Below are 16,859 nucleotides of genomic sequence, written 5' to 3' on the forward strand. Positions count from 1 at the left end.
GTGTTTCTTTAATTCTTCTTTTCATGTGTTTGAGTTGCTATTAAATAATTCAGTAACATTAATTTCTATATGTTCCAATCTTCTGTTGCAAGTCAGATATGAAAAACTGTACAGGCTATTCTCTATTCATTGCAACATGGACAAACTAGCCTCTTACCACAAAGTTCCAAGTTTCCCCTCATTTCTAGAGGGAATATTTTTACTATTTTTCTTTATTTTTTGTTCCAATGACTTTCAGAATTTTAATTTTATCTGTAAAAGATTAATACCTTACTGGTGGACATTTTAAGAATACTATTAGATTTATATACTGAGGGCTGTAAAGATGTGTGGAGGTTTTCTGACCTTAAATCTAGGTTCTCTGAATTTACAATGGTGTATATTGTGTGCAAAGCAAAATGTCCTTCAAACCAATGTGAACTCCCTTTAAAATAACTTTTAATATTATTAAGTTTCCTCTGGGTTTCCTTTAGACTTCAGCAATGAGATGGCTATTAAGATTCCACAAGTTAAGGCTTACTTGGTTATTCAGGGTATAGAGATATGCTATAAAAAATTAATCCTGCAACCCACAGCCTTTCTACACACAGAAACAGCTTATGTGACTTTATTCCTTTATTTGCTTGATCTTTTAAGCAGCCAACCTGAGTTTTTAGGACCCATTTGTTCAGTTCATGAATGGTATACGCACTGAATCTGCTTCTAGTGCAGTCAACAGGAAAACTTTTATTGACTTCTGTGGGTTCATCACTAAACTTTTCTCTCTCGGTTTATCATATGCCTTAGCTTAACTGCAACTTTCAGAAGACGAAGCAATCAAAATATACACTGCCCTTGAGACGCTATATTTCTTCCGAGGAGGATCTCTGAACTGTTTGGTTTGGAAATTCAAACCGCATATGTTGTCTCCATTTTAGATTGCTTCTGTGCAAAAGAAAGTTTGCATTTACAGAACTTCTATTATCTTTCATTTTTTAAAAAAAAAGTGTGTGTGTGGGAGACTTCCTTCAGTCTAAGACCACAAAGCTTTGCCCCTTCCTGAACAGGAGGTATTTCAAAGCATCCTGCCTCTGCAGTGCGACAAGCTTTCTGCCACAGCAGTAGCTCCATCTGTGTGCTGTGGTCTTGTTAGGTAGTCCTCACCTTTGTCCATAGTGTGGATTTCAGAATACAGTAAGAAAAATCTTACGCTACCCTGAACTGGCCTTTGTAGCAAGAAGCATTCACGGGCTTCATTTTCAGTAAGTGGTTTTGGTCTATCATTTCTTGTAAGCATTTAGAAAACTCTCGGCTTTGATGACAACTGAAAATCCAGGTCTCTCCAGCACACAGTTGTTCCGTACTGTGGTATTAGAGCAGTATTTTCTAAAACCAGCTGAATGACTCAGGCTGACCTGCTTAACTACACCTTCCCTTGGAGCTTCACCCACGTGAAACTGGTAAAACCAAAACAGCAAGGTGTGTGTCTCTGCTTCTCTTGAGCACCTCTGAACAAGAATTGAATGTGGTCAAGCATTCTGAAAAATGGGTTTGGTTTCATACTTCCTTCGTACCTTTAATTCTGAGGATTTCAAAGACTTTTCTTCAGACTTTAGAAGAAAAGAAGAAGAAACTGCAAGAAACCAGCAGTCAGCTAGCGCCTGCTCCACTGAACCTAACCACTGCAATTGCCCCTACACATAGAAAAAACAAATAAGCATAACAGATGGACTTACTCTCTGCGGGGACAGTCCAGAGCCTTTGTATTCCTCACATTCTGGCATGCGCTTCTCAATCCTGCTATGATAATTTATTATCTCTTCTCCATATTGACAGGTATATTTGGAGACTAAGACTTATTTAAAGCATTATGTTCCAAATCTGCTGAACTCCTTAGTCCTTATTCATATGATTTTGAGTCTTTGGCAAGATGTATTTGTTTGACTTGGCATTTAAACTTATTTTTGGCTTTTATTCTATTTGATAGTAAAGTGCCCTTAGCAGTTTGCATAAAAGGTTGTATGGAAGTGCTGGTTTGACTGGCTGAACTGAATGAATATTATTTGCCTTTTCACGTTCTGTCCCCTTATAATAAAGGCATCGCTCTGCAAAAATAACTGTGAAGTTCAGCTTATAAAAAGGTGCTACCTTGACAATCCTGATGATTTTGTTCTTTTTTTTTTTTACCCACAGAATAGGAGTAGCACTCAGGATCATAATTGTGGAGCTATTTGCTGTGTCACTACATCCATTTTTTCTGCTGTGACATGCAGTCGTATCACACAATTCTTTTCACGAACTGACCAAGTTCCATCTTAAAAGTTCGTTTTCCCCCCCAGCTGCTCCAAATGGAAATGCAAGAGCCCTTCAAGCTTTCAATAACAATGTGTCTCGCAGTCCTGACCTAGAGACATTGCCTCGTTTTTCATGACATTCAGAAAGCTGACTTCTGAGATCGCCAATGTGGATGCCAATGACACTGGTAAGATTTGTGACTTGGCTGTCTCTCCTCAGGCAGTATATATTTTATGTAAGGCATTGAGCAGACACTAATTTTGCAAGAGCTTTCAGCCATTATGCATCTTGGCCAGATTTACACTGGCAACACAGGACAATGAGTGATTCCAAGATCCATTATTTTGTCCTGAGTCATCGAACCGCAGCAAACCACTCATTTTGTTATGAAAAACAAGCACTTATTTACTTTCAAATGTGTTCAACAAGCCACAAAACACATTTGACAGATTAACCACTACTGCTAGGTCACAGTAGTTATTTTGGTAATAATTTTATATATTTGTAGATAGAAATGAAAACTTTAGTGATGCTGAGAATTCATTTCTGGTTTGCTGAAAAAAAAAATTTCCAGTGCCACACCTATGGTTTCCTCCTCGTGGGGAGTGATATCTGAAATGAGGATTGGGAAAGGCTTTTTGGAGGAAGACCCTGAATATACAAGGTCCAATAACATCTAATATTTGAGCAAAAACTGTCTTGAGGCTCTGAGTCTGAAAGCTCACAAAGTAGTTTTCAAAATAAGATAGAAACTTGTGTGGTTTCTCATGCCTGAACAGTGCTCTTGACAGCAATGGGACTTCACAGAAACAAAAGAACTGAGGTAGAGTTTGGCTACCAAAGCTTAAATGAAGGCTTATTAAAAAAAAAGAGAAGAGGAAAACCTAACAACACAAATGTGATGGTCCATACATAAGACATCCCCAACACTCCAACTCCAAAGTATTTTATACTGTCTCTATTGTATCATCTACATAAACTGTTATGCAAACTTTTCCTTTGGTGGACACATTTATCTATATCAACATAAAATATGCTTTTGACACAAGCTTCATGTGTTTTATTAACTCTTCTCCTCCCTGGAGGCTTTAAGGAATTCTGAAAAATGGGTGGTCTTGGATGGTCTGCTCTGCATTTCCTAGGCTTCACAGCTTTAGTCAAAACTAAAGATTCAGCTTTTGGTTTTAAAATCTTACATTTTGTTGTTTTTATTCAGTTCAGTTGAAGGAATTTTGCGTATCTTTTTGTGTTGATTTTGGTATTCATAAAGCTCTTGAAGAAAGCACTTGGGAACATATTAGGAACCATGGTATGCTGTATAATGTGGCAGTACCGTGTATGCTTACACAAAAAATCAGATGTAAACATACACAATATGCTTGCTAAGTATTTGATTTATCCTTTCAATTTAATGTACTTAAACTGTGAATGGTTTGTGGGAGTCCTAGGGCTTTTCTGCACAGTTAAAAATGTGTTCAGGAAGACAATAAAACAAGGAGAGATTAGATTAATTGGTCATCCACCAAAGAATGAAATGGATAAAAGCCTTCTAAATGAAACGAAACACAAATGACATTATCTCTACCATACTGAGAAGCAGATGTATTCTTCACCTGTTTGGGGAGCCGGGTGGTGGGGGAGTTGCACGGCTGTACAGCCAGGACCAGTATGCACCAGTATGCAGTGGTGGCAGGAGAAGGGGCAGGAGCCCATCTCACCTCCCTGACCCTCCTGCTTAAAGTAAGTGTGCCCTTACTAGCAAAGGGTGCGTTCACATCGCTTGCTACACGCAGACACAGGAAAATGCTGACTGTATTTCTGACCCAGGTGGAAACAGGGGTTACACCTATCTGAGTAAATTAACGAGTGCCCAGGAGCGCTGCGAGGCACTGGAGCTGGATCATCCGCTCTGCTCAGGGTGGGAGGGTGCTCCCGGTGCACTTATGTCCTATGCCAGCTCCACCGCAGGGTCCCCAGCACCCCAAGGCAGTGCTGCAGGGACCTCTCCCAGGGGGGCAGCTGCCATGGGGTCACCCTGTTTTGGAGAGTGAGAGAGTGATCCCTCCAGCTCGTTTCACACCACAGTATTCCTGAGTGTGTTTAATTTACTAGTGTAACTTTGGCCAAAGTCAGCTCTGAACCAGAACTCATGTAGCTGTACTTAGGCAGTGCTTGAGCCCAAGCTAATAAAACCTGCTGAGGGGCAGGATATATTAGCTCGGGTTCAGTGCTGTGCTAACATGGCTATATGGCTTCCAGATGGCTCAGAATTTAGGCAGAGCTATTGCCTGCCAAAGTCCATATATATATCAATATAAATATATACATCCTAAATTCCCCCACTGTAAGGACACTAATGAAGGTGAACTCACTCATGATACTTTGCCTTGTAAATACCAGATCCACCAAGAGACTTAAATGTAAGAACCCAGCAGCATCCTCCAGAATACCTGATGGCTACAATGGTCATGTAAGTTAGGTGCCAAGGCTGACTGGGGGCAACCTCGAGATGAGATAGATAACATTTAGTGTTGCAAAGGTGAGGCCAAGGCCAGTGTAAAGTATGCAGCCAAATACCTGAGGAAGCCAGGGTGCTGCCACAGGTTGCTATGGGTTGAAAGCAAGCCAGCCACCCTCTGCGACATAGACAATGTGGCCCTGCTGCCTCTCTGAAGGCTTCATAGGAGAAAGGGACCTTGGAAGGCCCAGGCTGAAAGGACGAGAGGCTAAAAACGAGAGAGTGTGTCTCTTAATGTCTCCCCCATCATCGCTAGAGAAGGATCTCACCAATCCTTCCTGCAGCATGTAGGATTAGGAGCCAAACCCCCTTCCAGGGGACACGTGTCAGAGTATACCCAAATACGTGCTGGAGAGACAATTGGCCTTCCCCAGGCTTCACTTGGGTCAAGGAACCTATTTCTTTCAAGTTTCCCTTTGCTCTGAGGAAAAAAACATACCTGAAGTAAGAGTCAGAGTCAGGGAGCTGAAGATTCCTGCTGCCTGCCCACCTCAAACAGCAAGAAAGCCCAAAGAAACCTTCCATAGGACTACGTGGTAAAAGAAATCACCTTAATCAGCTTGGGCTTTTTAAAGTTACCACCAGTTTCTTCCCGTCTGATGTGCAGGCAGATGGAAAATAACTGAGAGCTGCAGTAATCTAAGAAAAGGCACAGAACTAGATGGCTGTGGGGGCTACCCCGGATGTTGTATTGGGATCTGTGTATTTGGAACCTGTTTTATTCTGCGGATCATCAGTGGTCATCGTTACACGTTACCTCCCTCTCCCATTTTCTGTAGACAACACTAGGTTCTCTTCAGCAACGATATAAACAGCAAAAGGAATACTCTTGCAGCTATTTATACTCCTCCAGTAAAAGTGATGTTCAAAGTATTGCTAACTTCCAATTATAAAAATGTAAAATGTTAATATGAAGGTGCTGATTCACTGGAACATGTTTTAAGTCTTAGGAGACATATGGTATATATACAGGAAAAGCATCGCATGGAGCTTTTCGAATTGTCTCTGCATCTGCATTGATTTTATGCTGCAATTCATCTAACACCCACACTTCCATCAGTGTGAAAATGATCACCTCTCATTTTAAACACCACGGAGAGTTTTGGTGTCAAAAGGAGGGAATCGGCCAAAAGGGGATGCTGCAGAATGTTGAGGAGACGTTAAAAAAGAGAATAAAAAACCCCTGATCCTTAATTTACCACAGCCCCAGGGAAACAGTGCATTATATGTTGACAGCTTCCATATGTGTCATGCAAACCTTTATTCTTACTGTTCAAAATAAAACGTCCCATTAAGAGAAAAAGTCTACATTTCATGCTAAAATGAGACGTATGATACCAAATACTGTCTTAAAGAAAAAAGAAAACACATTCCAATGTCATGTGGCTTTTTGTACTTTTTCAGCATTTTCAAAGGGGGAAAAATATGAATTACAACAACCAGACATTCTTCCAAAGTTGTTTTTATCACACTGTTATATTAAATAGTTACACATTTTTTTAGTCCTCATGTAGACATTATTATTATTTATGCACCATCTTCAGGGATCACCAAAGAAATATATCTACGCAAGTAATTGCCTAAAAAGTCACTGAAAGATAACTGTAAGAAGGATTACTGTTAATGGTAATGATAACAATATAGTAGCACCCTGGAGTCTCAGTAATTACTGGCACCCCATTTTAAAGGTGCTGTATGAATAAATCTAAAAATTAGTATATATTTACTGACTTGATTATCCAGGGCCCCAGTGCAGCACCTGAATACCTCAAACAGGGATCCTCTGACTTAACAGAATCCCATTTAGTTTAATAGTCTGTTGCAATGGAAAGGTTAATGGATCAGGTCTTATCATAAATGTCTCTCCAGTTATGGGGGCAGAACTCCTCTGCCTCCTGTAAACTCAATGGACAGCTGGAAACACGAAGGAACAGGCTTCAGACCTGCACGGCCTAAAGTTCACTTGAGCCAAGGGAAAGTTTTTCAGTTGATTTGAACTAGTCTCTGAGCTTTCATAGAAAACTGGTTGGAGGGGAGGTGGGTGGGGTTCTCTGGGTTACAAACAGAGTCCACTACATACTGAGTCATGTACGAAAATTCATGTTCCATCTGTACACAAACATGTCATTCAACCGCTGGTGTTTCTAATAGCTTCCAGAAGTAACAGCAACCCAATAAAAATAATCAAAGCCTTAAGAGCAAAATTGTAAGAGCCTGAAAGGATGATTTTCCCTATGCTAAGCTGAAGTGGTATAGCACAGGTCTTCCCTATAGTTTTGAAAACTTTAGTCCCTAGAAGGGCACTCTTCTTGCATGAATAAACTGAAAAGAGAACAGAAAGTGAGGGAAGGGGAATTCCCTCCTCACTCAAGCAGCTGAGTTGAGAAATTCAAATAAGTGAGGTGCAGAAGGTAAAGCTGCCAGTAGCTTTGGAATTTAAAATAGAAAATTATCTATCACCTTTCTGATTTTGGGAGTAGGACAGGGGAAATATTTACATAAACTGTTCTTTTACAATTTCTTCAGTGTATTAACCTAAAGGTTTGCTTTTACCCATACAAACTTTCCTGCTGTTTACTGAACGGATATAATTTGAGGCTAGAACCAACAAATTGCTGATTCCAGGGTTTCTTAATGAATGCCTTTCATGGATATTTAATTTTCAAGAATTTCTGTATTTAAATCTCCTGGAAAAAAAGTCAAGGATGGAGTTTATTCTGGAGCAGGAAAGCTGGCCAGAAGCCAGTCCACCTAATTTGGATGCCTGATGGAGGTGTCACCTCTCCAGAATTTTAAGGGCTTAAAAATGGCCTCACAAAACCGGGCTGCCTTACAGAGCCGCTCCCGGTACAGCCCGCGCTCAGGTGCGGTGCCTTTGAAGGCTGGTTGAACACAGCAACAACGTGGTCTGCTTTGCATTGCTGCCTCCCTTTTCCACTGACTGTACTCTGACCATATAGACAATATTAGGTGAAATGATTGTCCGCTCTGGTTCAAGCCTGCCAACTCCCTTTTTAAGCATCATGCCTAAAGGAGGACAGTTTTTGCATAACTCTCCAGCAGCCGGAACACTTGCCGAAAAAGTATGAGAGGCTTTGTTCACAGCCCAGCTGAGCCTGAGGGAGAATTCAGATCAAAAACAATGAGAAAATGTAACCAGAACAGAAAGAAAGGAGAAAAAAATATTAATCCTTACACCAGGGTTTCTTCTGCTACTCATTAACATTATGTCAGCTAAGGTTTAGATTAACTGGCATCATAGATCCCTTGACCTCTGACATAAAAAGCTTTTTGACAAGAAAGAGCTAAATCTGAAAGTTTGCTTGTAAAGTAGTATGGATTAAGTGAACTGACACAGAAAAAACAGTATATAAGTCTCTTTTTATTAGTTTCTAAAGAAGTCTAAGTAAAGAACATTTCTAAAAATATTATTTTGCATTGAGATGCATTTTCACTTTTTAATGAAGAGCATAACTGTGAATAGTGAAGTAGCCTAGTAAATTTGTACTGAAAAAACGACAGCTCTGACTTCAGTTTTGATAGTGTTCTTTCTAATTTTCAGCTACTGAAAATTTTCAAGATTTCAAATTTTTAATCCATTTCAAGCTAAAAAAGTTTTGAAATTAATTTTTTTTTCAAATGATAGAATACCGATTCCCACATTACCCTACTGTCAACCTTTCTCCAACATCAGTAGCAGCGGCTATGAGGTCCCTCCTGAAATGTCCCAAGGTCTTTTTATACCTTTCTCCATGCTTCAGCCCAGAAAGATCTTTAGAAACTTTCTAAAACAAAAATTCCACAAATCTGCTTGAGTTTCCTGAATGTAATCATCAGTGGAAGAACATTAAAATGGAACTTCGTTTTCTATGTAGGAGCTTTTATCCCAAACTTCATTTAATGTAAGTTGATTCAGTTGGATTTATAATTGCCATATTCTACAGAATTAAGAATAATAGAAAGCTTGCAGACTGTAGCTACAGCAGGATAACACTCATGTTCTTTACTTATAAACGCTCAGTGAATTGTCGCCCAGTCTAGTTAAAAAACACCCGGCCAGAAAAGATTCCTAGCAAAAGACAACAAGAGCATATATGGAGTTATGATCTACTGTTATGATCTTACCGTCCCCGGTTTCAGCGCAGAGTTGCAAGCCCAGATTGTTCTGTGGATTAATCACCCAGTGATTACTGGTCACAGTAATGTCAAACACAAACCAGCCCACATCAGAAGCTTGAGCCTTTCTTGTGTCTAACAGGAACAAGTCTGCATCCCTAAGTTAAAGAAAATAGAGAGTTAAGGCATTCAAATATTATTATTTTTTGTCCTTAATTTCCTTGCTGATAATAACTTCCTGGAGTCCAAATGAATAATTCTTTGACACATCCTCATCATGACACAGTACAGCATGTGCTGTAGCTAACATGTAATTGTTAAGTATAATACAGGTATTTCCCCTGAGAGGCCTTTCTGAAATGAGTCTCAGCATGTGAAAACTACAGCTCTGGAAAATCTGAAAAATCCAGCTTCCTGATATAAATACACAAAATATATAATTGAGGCTGTGTATAAAGGATTCATCTTTCAGCACTAGAATGTCTCAGGAAGATTAACTTTTATAAACCATTCAGTGTAAAAGACAAAAAATGTCAAAATCACATTCCAATTTCAACTGAAATTCAAAGGCATAGCCTTGCTAAAAAAATCTGTTATTAATAACATATGACAGCAGCTATATCATATGACAAAACATGAATAGATGACAGTTCAGACAGTTTCATATTAGTACAGATGTTTAGAAAATAAGTCTCTATATCAAAGTAGAAATTATATATCTGTTCAATAATGTAATTACATTTTAACCCTCAGTTCCCTGGTATATTCTCAGATTTGTTCCCATGAAATCATCCAGTAATTCAGAAGGGCTGCTCAGGGGAGTTAGTATAATTGTGTTACTAAATGTTTAGCACGGATCATTTATTTGTTCTGTTTTCACGTATCTCCTGACACAATTGGTTCCAGAACCACATCAGTATTACAAATAATTTACTACAATGACCACACTAAACCCAAGATATTTAACTCTTATCAGTTTCATTTTACATGCTTCTACAAAGCAGCATGCATTATTAAAAACTGTTTTCACCATTTAGCCTTTTAAACCTAAATCTATAGTCATAGAAACCTATTTCTTTTCTGCCATAAACATAATCAAACCAATAATATACAAGAAAAAATATTTTATTCTAAATTTTGACTGTCCAACTCAACTAAAGACAGACTTGGCTTACACAGACCTTGGAATCGTAATGGAAACCTTACAGACAGCATGTATATATGCTTGAAGAGGTAAGACAGACAGAAATAATAGGCTTTGTGTATAAAAAGTGGACTTAAAATTACAATGGTCCTGTCACTGTATTCTTAAGTTGCTTAATCGCAACAACATCATAGGAAGTTACTCTCTTATCTAGACTAAACACTGTAAATGCACCTGGAAGGTCTGATACTGAAAAAAAACATCTCATGTAGCTCTTGAAACTGTGGTTGTTCAACACTCAGGAAAATAAGACCAAATGAGCATGACAAAATGACAAGCATATGTTTACTTACATGTGAGAAATATCTGCAGAATCAGGTTAAAGAGCTCAGAAATTATAAAGGAGGGTTTTTTTTTAAAAAAAAAAAAAAAAAGAAAATCAAAGGGGCTTTCTTTCAAGTCATCTTTTTTTCTTCTGTTAAAGGATAAACTTTGCTGGGCTCTTATCACTTCCATTCTAGAAGAATTGTGCTAATGACCACACAAGGAGAAAGCATACTCTCTCCCTCTGGAGCTAACATGAAAACAGTCTTACAATTCAAAAGAGCCTGACCTGCTATGCTAGCGCTGAACAAATTAACAATGTACCACAAGCTCATAAATAGTACTCTCTGGAGTCTTAAATGCCAACTTTTTTCTCTAATAAGCGGTTTTATCAGAACTTTAAAGCTGAAAGGTTTAATTCTGAATGTGACAGTCTAAGATGTTTATTTATAAATATTTCTTGTATCATTCAGTAGATTTAATAGAAAACTGTAAAATTGTTTGGAATATAAAATATTATGATATCACAGTGCTATAATTTCACATTTGTCTTGTCTCCTCCTAGAATACATAATTGTTTTCCCATATAGATTCTTTCAGCTCCAAACTTTGCTGGGACTCATACGAAATGTTGTCAAAAGTCAGGATGCGCGATGTCTCATATGCCAAATCAGAATAGGTCACTACTAATGGTACAGTCCAGAAATCCCTATAAAGGATAAATTTCCCCTGCGGCTCTCTCCTCAGTGTGACTTCATTATTTGGTACTGCAGCAGAAACTCATACCAAACTGTCTTTGGCATTGATATGTCAATCTTCTTGTCTGCCTTCCTACAAGCATAGTGATCTGGCTAAGGTAATAGACTCAAAGAGGCAGATTGTTCTTACCCATTAACTCAGCAAATGAACCAAAAATTAGTTGTGGGTACCTAGAGAAAACTAGAACTGATTCTCAAGAACACATAGTAGAATAGAGAAAATGTCTCCGGCCCAATCCTAATGATTTAGCCCACATAACAGCAATTTACTACAGAAATTCAAAGTATTTGTCAGGGAAAAAAACAACTTTTTTCACAATTGATATAAACATAGGGTGAAAACCTGACCCCTGAGAAGGCAGTGAGAGCTCTGGGATCAGGATTCCCCCATTAGCTGGTGTCATTCACTCAAACTTCTCATCGCATTTTGTGACATTTTTAATTTTAAATTTCTCCTTTATTCTGTGAAAAGAAAAAAATGATCACACTCAAAATGAAAAACATCTGCAAATTTTGGCTCTGATTTTAAAAAATATTTCTATTTAAAAAATAGCCCACAACACATAATAAAAAAGTAAGGCATTATGTCGTAAATAGCCTGAAATGCAACAGTGAACACATTCAGGCAGAATACAGCTGATGGGCTTTACCTTTATGGAGGCTGTTTAAGTTTAGTGATCTCAGTCTGGTCCCAAATGGCCAGTTGTCTACAGCAGAAATGCTACCACAGTCAAGAATTTCAGCAAAGAGGCTGCAGGCAGAACGTCTAAGAAGCTCCAGATCTCCTGAGTCGCTTAAGGAAGTAAAGGTGGAATAAACCATCTATATGTTCCTTGAAACCCAGCAAAGTTTTTGACCAGCTCAGATCATGATTACTATGTAATAGGTCATCCCCATAACGCTGCTTCACCTCTCGCCTCATTCCAGAAAGCTGCTTTAGTATCTTAATGCCACTTGAGGATTCCCTAATGCGGGAAGAATCCTTGGGGTTTAGTTAAATCAGTGGCTAGCTGCCACCAGATCATGAACAAGGATTTGGCCTGTTGGACTACATTACTTCCATCATGAGAAAAGATCCGGGTAGGAGTACATTGGCAGGGCTGGCTAGGAAAGTTTGCCTTGCTATGGGCTCTGCTTTACACGCTTACTTAGAACAAATAGAAAACTTCAATCCTAAAGACTGTCATTTCAGCAAACTCTGAGCGCATTCAGTACACACATACTTCAGCGGCCATGCTGCCACAGAGACAGAAAAATGACTGAGATTACAACGTATTCCTTAGCCTGCTACCCAGAAACCCTAAACCCGGACCACTCCTTGCCTGAAAGCATGGCAGGACTGCGTCTGGGATTGCAGAGCCCTGTCAGATACCCACATTTCCTGTTCAGAGCAAACGAAGGTGGAGGAGCAGGGTCAACCCAGCAGTTTTGCTGTAGTATGGCACTACTAAGGAGTGTGGGACATTATAAAATCATAGAATGGTTTGGTTTGTAAGGGACCTTAAAATCATCTGGTTCCAACCCCCCTGCCATGGGCAGGGACACCTTCCACTAGACCAGGTTGCTCAAAGCCCCATCCAACCTGACCTCGAACACTTCCAGGGATGGGGTACCCACAACTTCTCTGGGCAACCTGTTCCAGTGTCTCACCCCTCTCGCAGTTCTCTCACCCTCACATTCTGCAGTTGCAATTTCTGAAAACTTTGCACCTAAAATCTCGTGTATGTATGTAGGACAAACCTGAGGTGACAAAGTCAAGAATAACACTAATGAAGTCTGGGCCCCAAAGCAAAAGCTGTGGCTTTATTGCAGAAAAAAAAAAAAAAAAAAAAAGGTAAAATATTCTTGGGAGCTCTTCTGTCTGGAGGTATCAAGAAGCAAGTGTGAAAAGTTCCTTGTTTCTAATTTCAATAGTGAAGAGCTTGCAGTCTTCTCCCATCCTGTCCCACTGAGGCATTTGCCTCTATATACTCCATATATGAGTAGAGACTGGCAAAATCAGCAACAGGAGGGAAACAGTTAGTCTACATGTGTAATTTCTATAGTTATACTGGTGAAATCACATGGGTGGTATATCGTTGCATGTCCCCCTTTCTGGCATCATGCTTCCATTAGAGGACATGGGGCTTTTATGATTATAAAAGGAAATATAAAACTTTTATAAATTTATGTTTATGCATTGAAAGAAATCAAGAACATTCTTTAATGGTTTCACAGACACAGTTGTCATTTTAACAAGTCAGATAATATTAAAGTGTGATCTTGCTTCAGAGTAGTAAGCAGTTTTGCTTTCTCTAAAATAGAATAGAAACCACTTACTGGGGAAAAAAAAAAACAAAAAACATCAAATGGATTAGAAAAACTAACTTTTCCCATTAGTTCTTAAAAAAAATCTGTTGAGTTTGCAGGTGAAGAGCTTTCATCACCCAAGCCTTGACCTCTGCTCTTTAAAAAGATATGTTTTGTTCCTTCCCGTTTCATTCCTTCCTCCAAGAAGTTTCTTTTAGAACCTACGTCAAAAGAATTTTTGCAAGCTGAAGGCAGAGGTGAAAAAAATCCCTCACGGTTTTGTTCCTGCCCAAATTTACTAAGAAAGCAGAAGGCATTCTGGGAGGATGGGTGCTTTCCTTCCTGTTGGTTCTGCTCCATTGGTATAAAATGACTCCCTCTTTATAGCCATAAAGATTTTATGACTCGATGTTCAGAGATCTCACCTGGAAGGTACAAGCTCAAGCTTCTGCAAACAGAAAAGAGATTTGAACTCTGGCCCAGCCTTCAAGCTAACTGGTGATGGGGCATTTTTTTCCTCCAGAATACTCTGCAAGTTTAGGCTGTCATTTTCTTTGCTTTTGCTAAACATGCCCAGGATAGAAATATTTTATTTGTTCCAAGATGAGGGAGAGTTTTTGTTTATCTCAAAACAAAGCTTTTTTTTTTTCCCCCTTTTCTGAGAAAAGACATATACCAATTTAATTTCAACTCAAATTTTGGTTGTATGTAGCTTTTTTCAGAAGCATATTGGAATTGCTACTAGTTTTTAATGGGGATTTTCAGGTATTTAGCTACTTTGCCTGGTGAAATCTGGTCATTTACTGAGATCCTGCAGTCTTGGAAATACGTCACACACAGAGCTCTGCAAACTCAGATTCACAGATTTGCTCATGTGTAATGTCGTATTTGTTTTAATTTTCAGTTACGGTGAGCTGCATGTGTTAAATGTGCATACGTCATCTTAAAGTCAGTGCATGACTTTATCTTTTAATTACATTCGGCAGAGTATTAAAACACATGGAAAAAAAAATGCTCCCTCAAATGTAAACGAAGTTGAACAATCTATCTGCCTTTAAGGACCTAAATGAATCTTGGCTGGTAGTACAGCAGCGTCAGCAAATGGTGCATTTCCCAAATCCAGACACTTATACTGTGCATACAACTCCACCGATTGCTCACTGAGAACATGAACCCTCACCCCCTCTGTGCACGGGCAATATTTGGTGAGATTGGACACGTAACTCTCCATAAACCTGGAATAAATTACATTGAAGATAAGTTTTATTCTTGCTCAGTATTTGTTGTCGTTGCCTAGGAATTAATACTGCAGAAGCCACAGTGACAGCAATGATGCCTTGCCGAGGGTACGCTTATGATCAGCTATTGTCTCCCTACTTAAGACAGAAACATGAAATGTTATTCAACACGTGATACGTTCATGCCAACAGGGTACCTGTTTGGGTACTCCTTGATGATCTGATATATGCTAATCTGAATTGTTTCATTCTCAAAGCGGCTGTTGCTTCGATCTTTGTATATCCGGAATTCGGCTGCTGTCACTGCCTCTCCGTGCGGGATTTGAGTAAGGTCAAAGCGAAACTCTTTGTAGTGTCTTCGCTGGTGGGAGAAGTCCTTGTCCCTTTCAACTATGAGAAAAAGAGTTAAATGTAAATTAAAGAGGTGAAACGAATGCCCATTTCCCATGATTAATGGAGCATTCCCTGTGCTTGGGAGTAAACAAACAGGACAATATAAAACTGTGCAAACAATAAAACCACAAGTACAGACATACTTCCAGTTAAAGGAAATTCCACCAGCCCAGTGTCTTCAGTTCAAAAGAAAAAAAAACCTTGGTGGCTTTTATACAAATTCCAGAAGCTAGAGTGGAAAGAATATCAAAAAAAGCTGAAAGAGGGCATGTTGTAAAGCAACTAGAAATATGGACAAACTAATAAAAGCTGCGAAAGGATTTAGGACTTCAGTGTAGTCATAAGCACAGCAGTAGTAATGTCAGAGCCGTAGATGACTTTGGAAAACGCTAGTTGCTGCTAATAACCAGGCAGATGAGAGGAATGCTGCTCATTCCCACTTAACGTAATAAATTCTGAAGTGGTACTAAAGTGCACTGTGACAACTATATATTTAAGAAGCAGTTACATCATATAAATTAACACGTCGTACTCTAATGGCATAAGCGTCATCTTGCCGGTGGTCAGAAGAAGGAGCCATGAATCAGGGCTGAGTGGTTCTGGCACCCCAGCGGCAAAGGGAGCACCACTCTTGGCGTGAGAAGTCCCCTCAAGCGTGCTGTAGGTGGGCAGGTGCAGCTCCCACTGCTTCTGCCACTGCCACAATTTAAAATAAAAAAGTTAACCTCATCATTGCTTAATTCACAATTGCACAAAATTTTAAGGGAGAGTAAACAGAGGATTTTAGTTTATTTGAGTTTTCAGCTGATTTGGGGCTAATTCCACTGTCTGCTGCAGTTCTGACCCTGAGTTAGGAGCAACTTTTGCAATGGAATACATGTTTTGATGTGTCAAGGGAACCTACAGGCCACAGTACGGGCTGATGACCATCTTAGGGAATTAATACTTCAGGTTTTATGGATGTGGAAAGGAAAATGATCCATGGTTTCCACTGCCACAGAGTGCAATGTATCATTGACCTGTGAAGCATCTGTGCTCTGTGAGAAGAGAGAACTTCTCACTTCTGGAGAAGCTCCACCTGCCTGGTGAGATAGGTGCTTTGCTTTACTGATGGTGGACAAAGCCTAAAACACTCGGAGCTGGGATTCAGTTTGGATAACCAGCTAAACACTTATGGCTGCACCCAGCTCCACTAAATGTTCCCTCCTATAACCCCTGCTCTTTTATTGTGTTTTAATGTTAACAGTCCTTGGATCTGAGGAAGGAACAATGTCAGTTCTGAAAAAGCGCATATTTAGATTACTAAATGTTACATGTATAAATAATCAAATGCATATGTTATTGCAATGTATATGTATATTTACATGCTCATGTATATGTGTACACCCATGCAATTTTCTCTACATACACAATGCATATGTGTTTGTATGTGTGTATAAACATATATTTATTTATATAGAAACCTGCATATGTTTATTATTATAATGTATACGTGGTCTTACAAAATAGAAATGCACTAAAGAAAAAAAATACTTTTTGGGATTGCCATATGAGGGTACAGTTACGGACATATTAAAGTGAGAGCTATTGAAGGAAAAGTCTTTACGTTCTTTTCAGAGCAGCAGTTACTAGTTAAGTCACCTGTGGCCATGTAGCTAGTCCCATACAGTACACTTCCCTTTCACCTTTTCAAAAATGTAAACTATCCTTGTTTTCATTAGCATATTTTTTTTTAAATGTACAAATCTCTATTGCCTTAAGAACCACCAAAAATAAAATACATAGGCTATAAGAACACTTTATCT

General features: G+C 39.1%; 1 protein-coding gene across 2 annotated transcripts in view; it reads right to left on the minus strand.

Moving 5' to 3' along the window:
- BMP5 (bone morphogenetic protein 5) overlaps positions 1-16,859 on the minus strand; it is a 59,152-nt gene that overhangs the window by 21,075 nt on the left and 21,218 nt on the right. For both annotated transcript variants that reach the window (XM_075497290.1, XM_075497289.1), the window contains exons 2-3: positions 14,859-15,051; positions 8,918-9,066 (exon numbers count right to left, since the gene is read on the minus strand). In XM_075497290.1, coding sequence (XP_075353405.1) covers positions 8,918-9,066; positions 14,859-15,051 — 342 coding nt within the window. The remainder of the gene's footprint in view (positions 1-8,917; positions 9,067-14,858; positions 15,052-16,859) is intronic.

The sequence above is a fragment of the Mycteria americana genome, chromosome 3 (genome assembly GCF_035582795.1).
Source record: "Mycteria americana isolate JAX WOST 10 ecotype Jacksonville Zoo and Gardens chromosome 3, USCA_MyAme_1.0, whole genome shotgun sequence".
NCBI classification, from domain to species: domain Eukaryota; kingdom Metazoa; phylum Chordata; class Aves; order Ciconiiformes; family Ciconiidae; genus Mycteria; species Mycteria americana.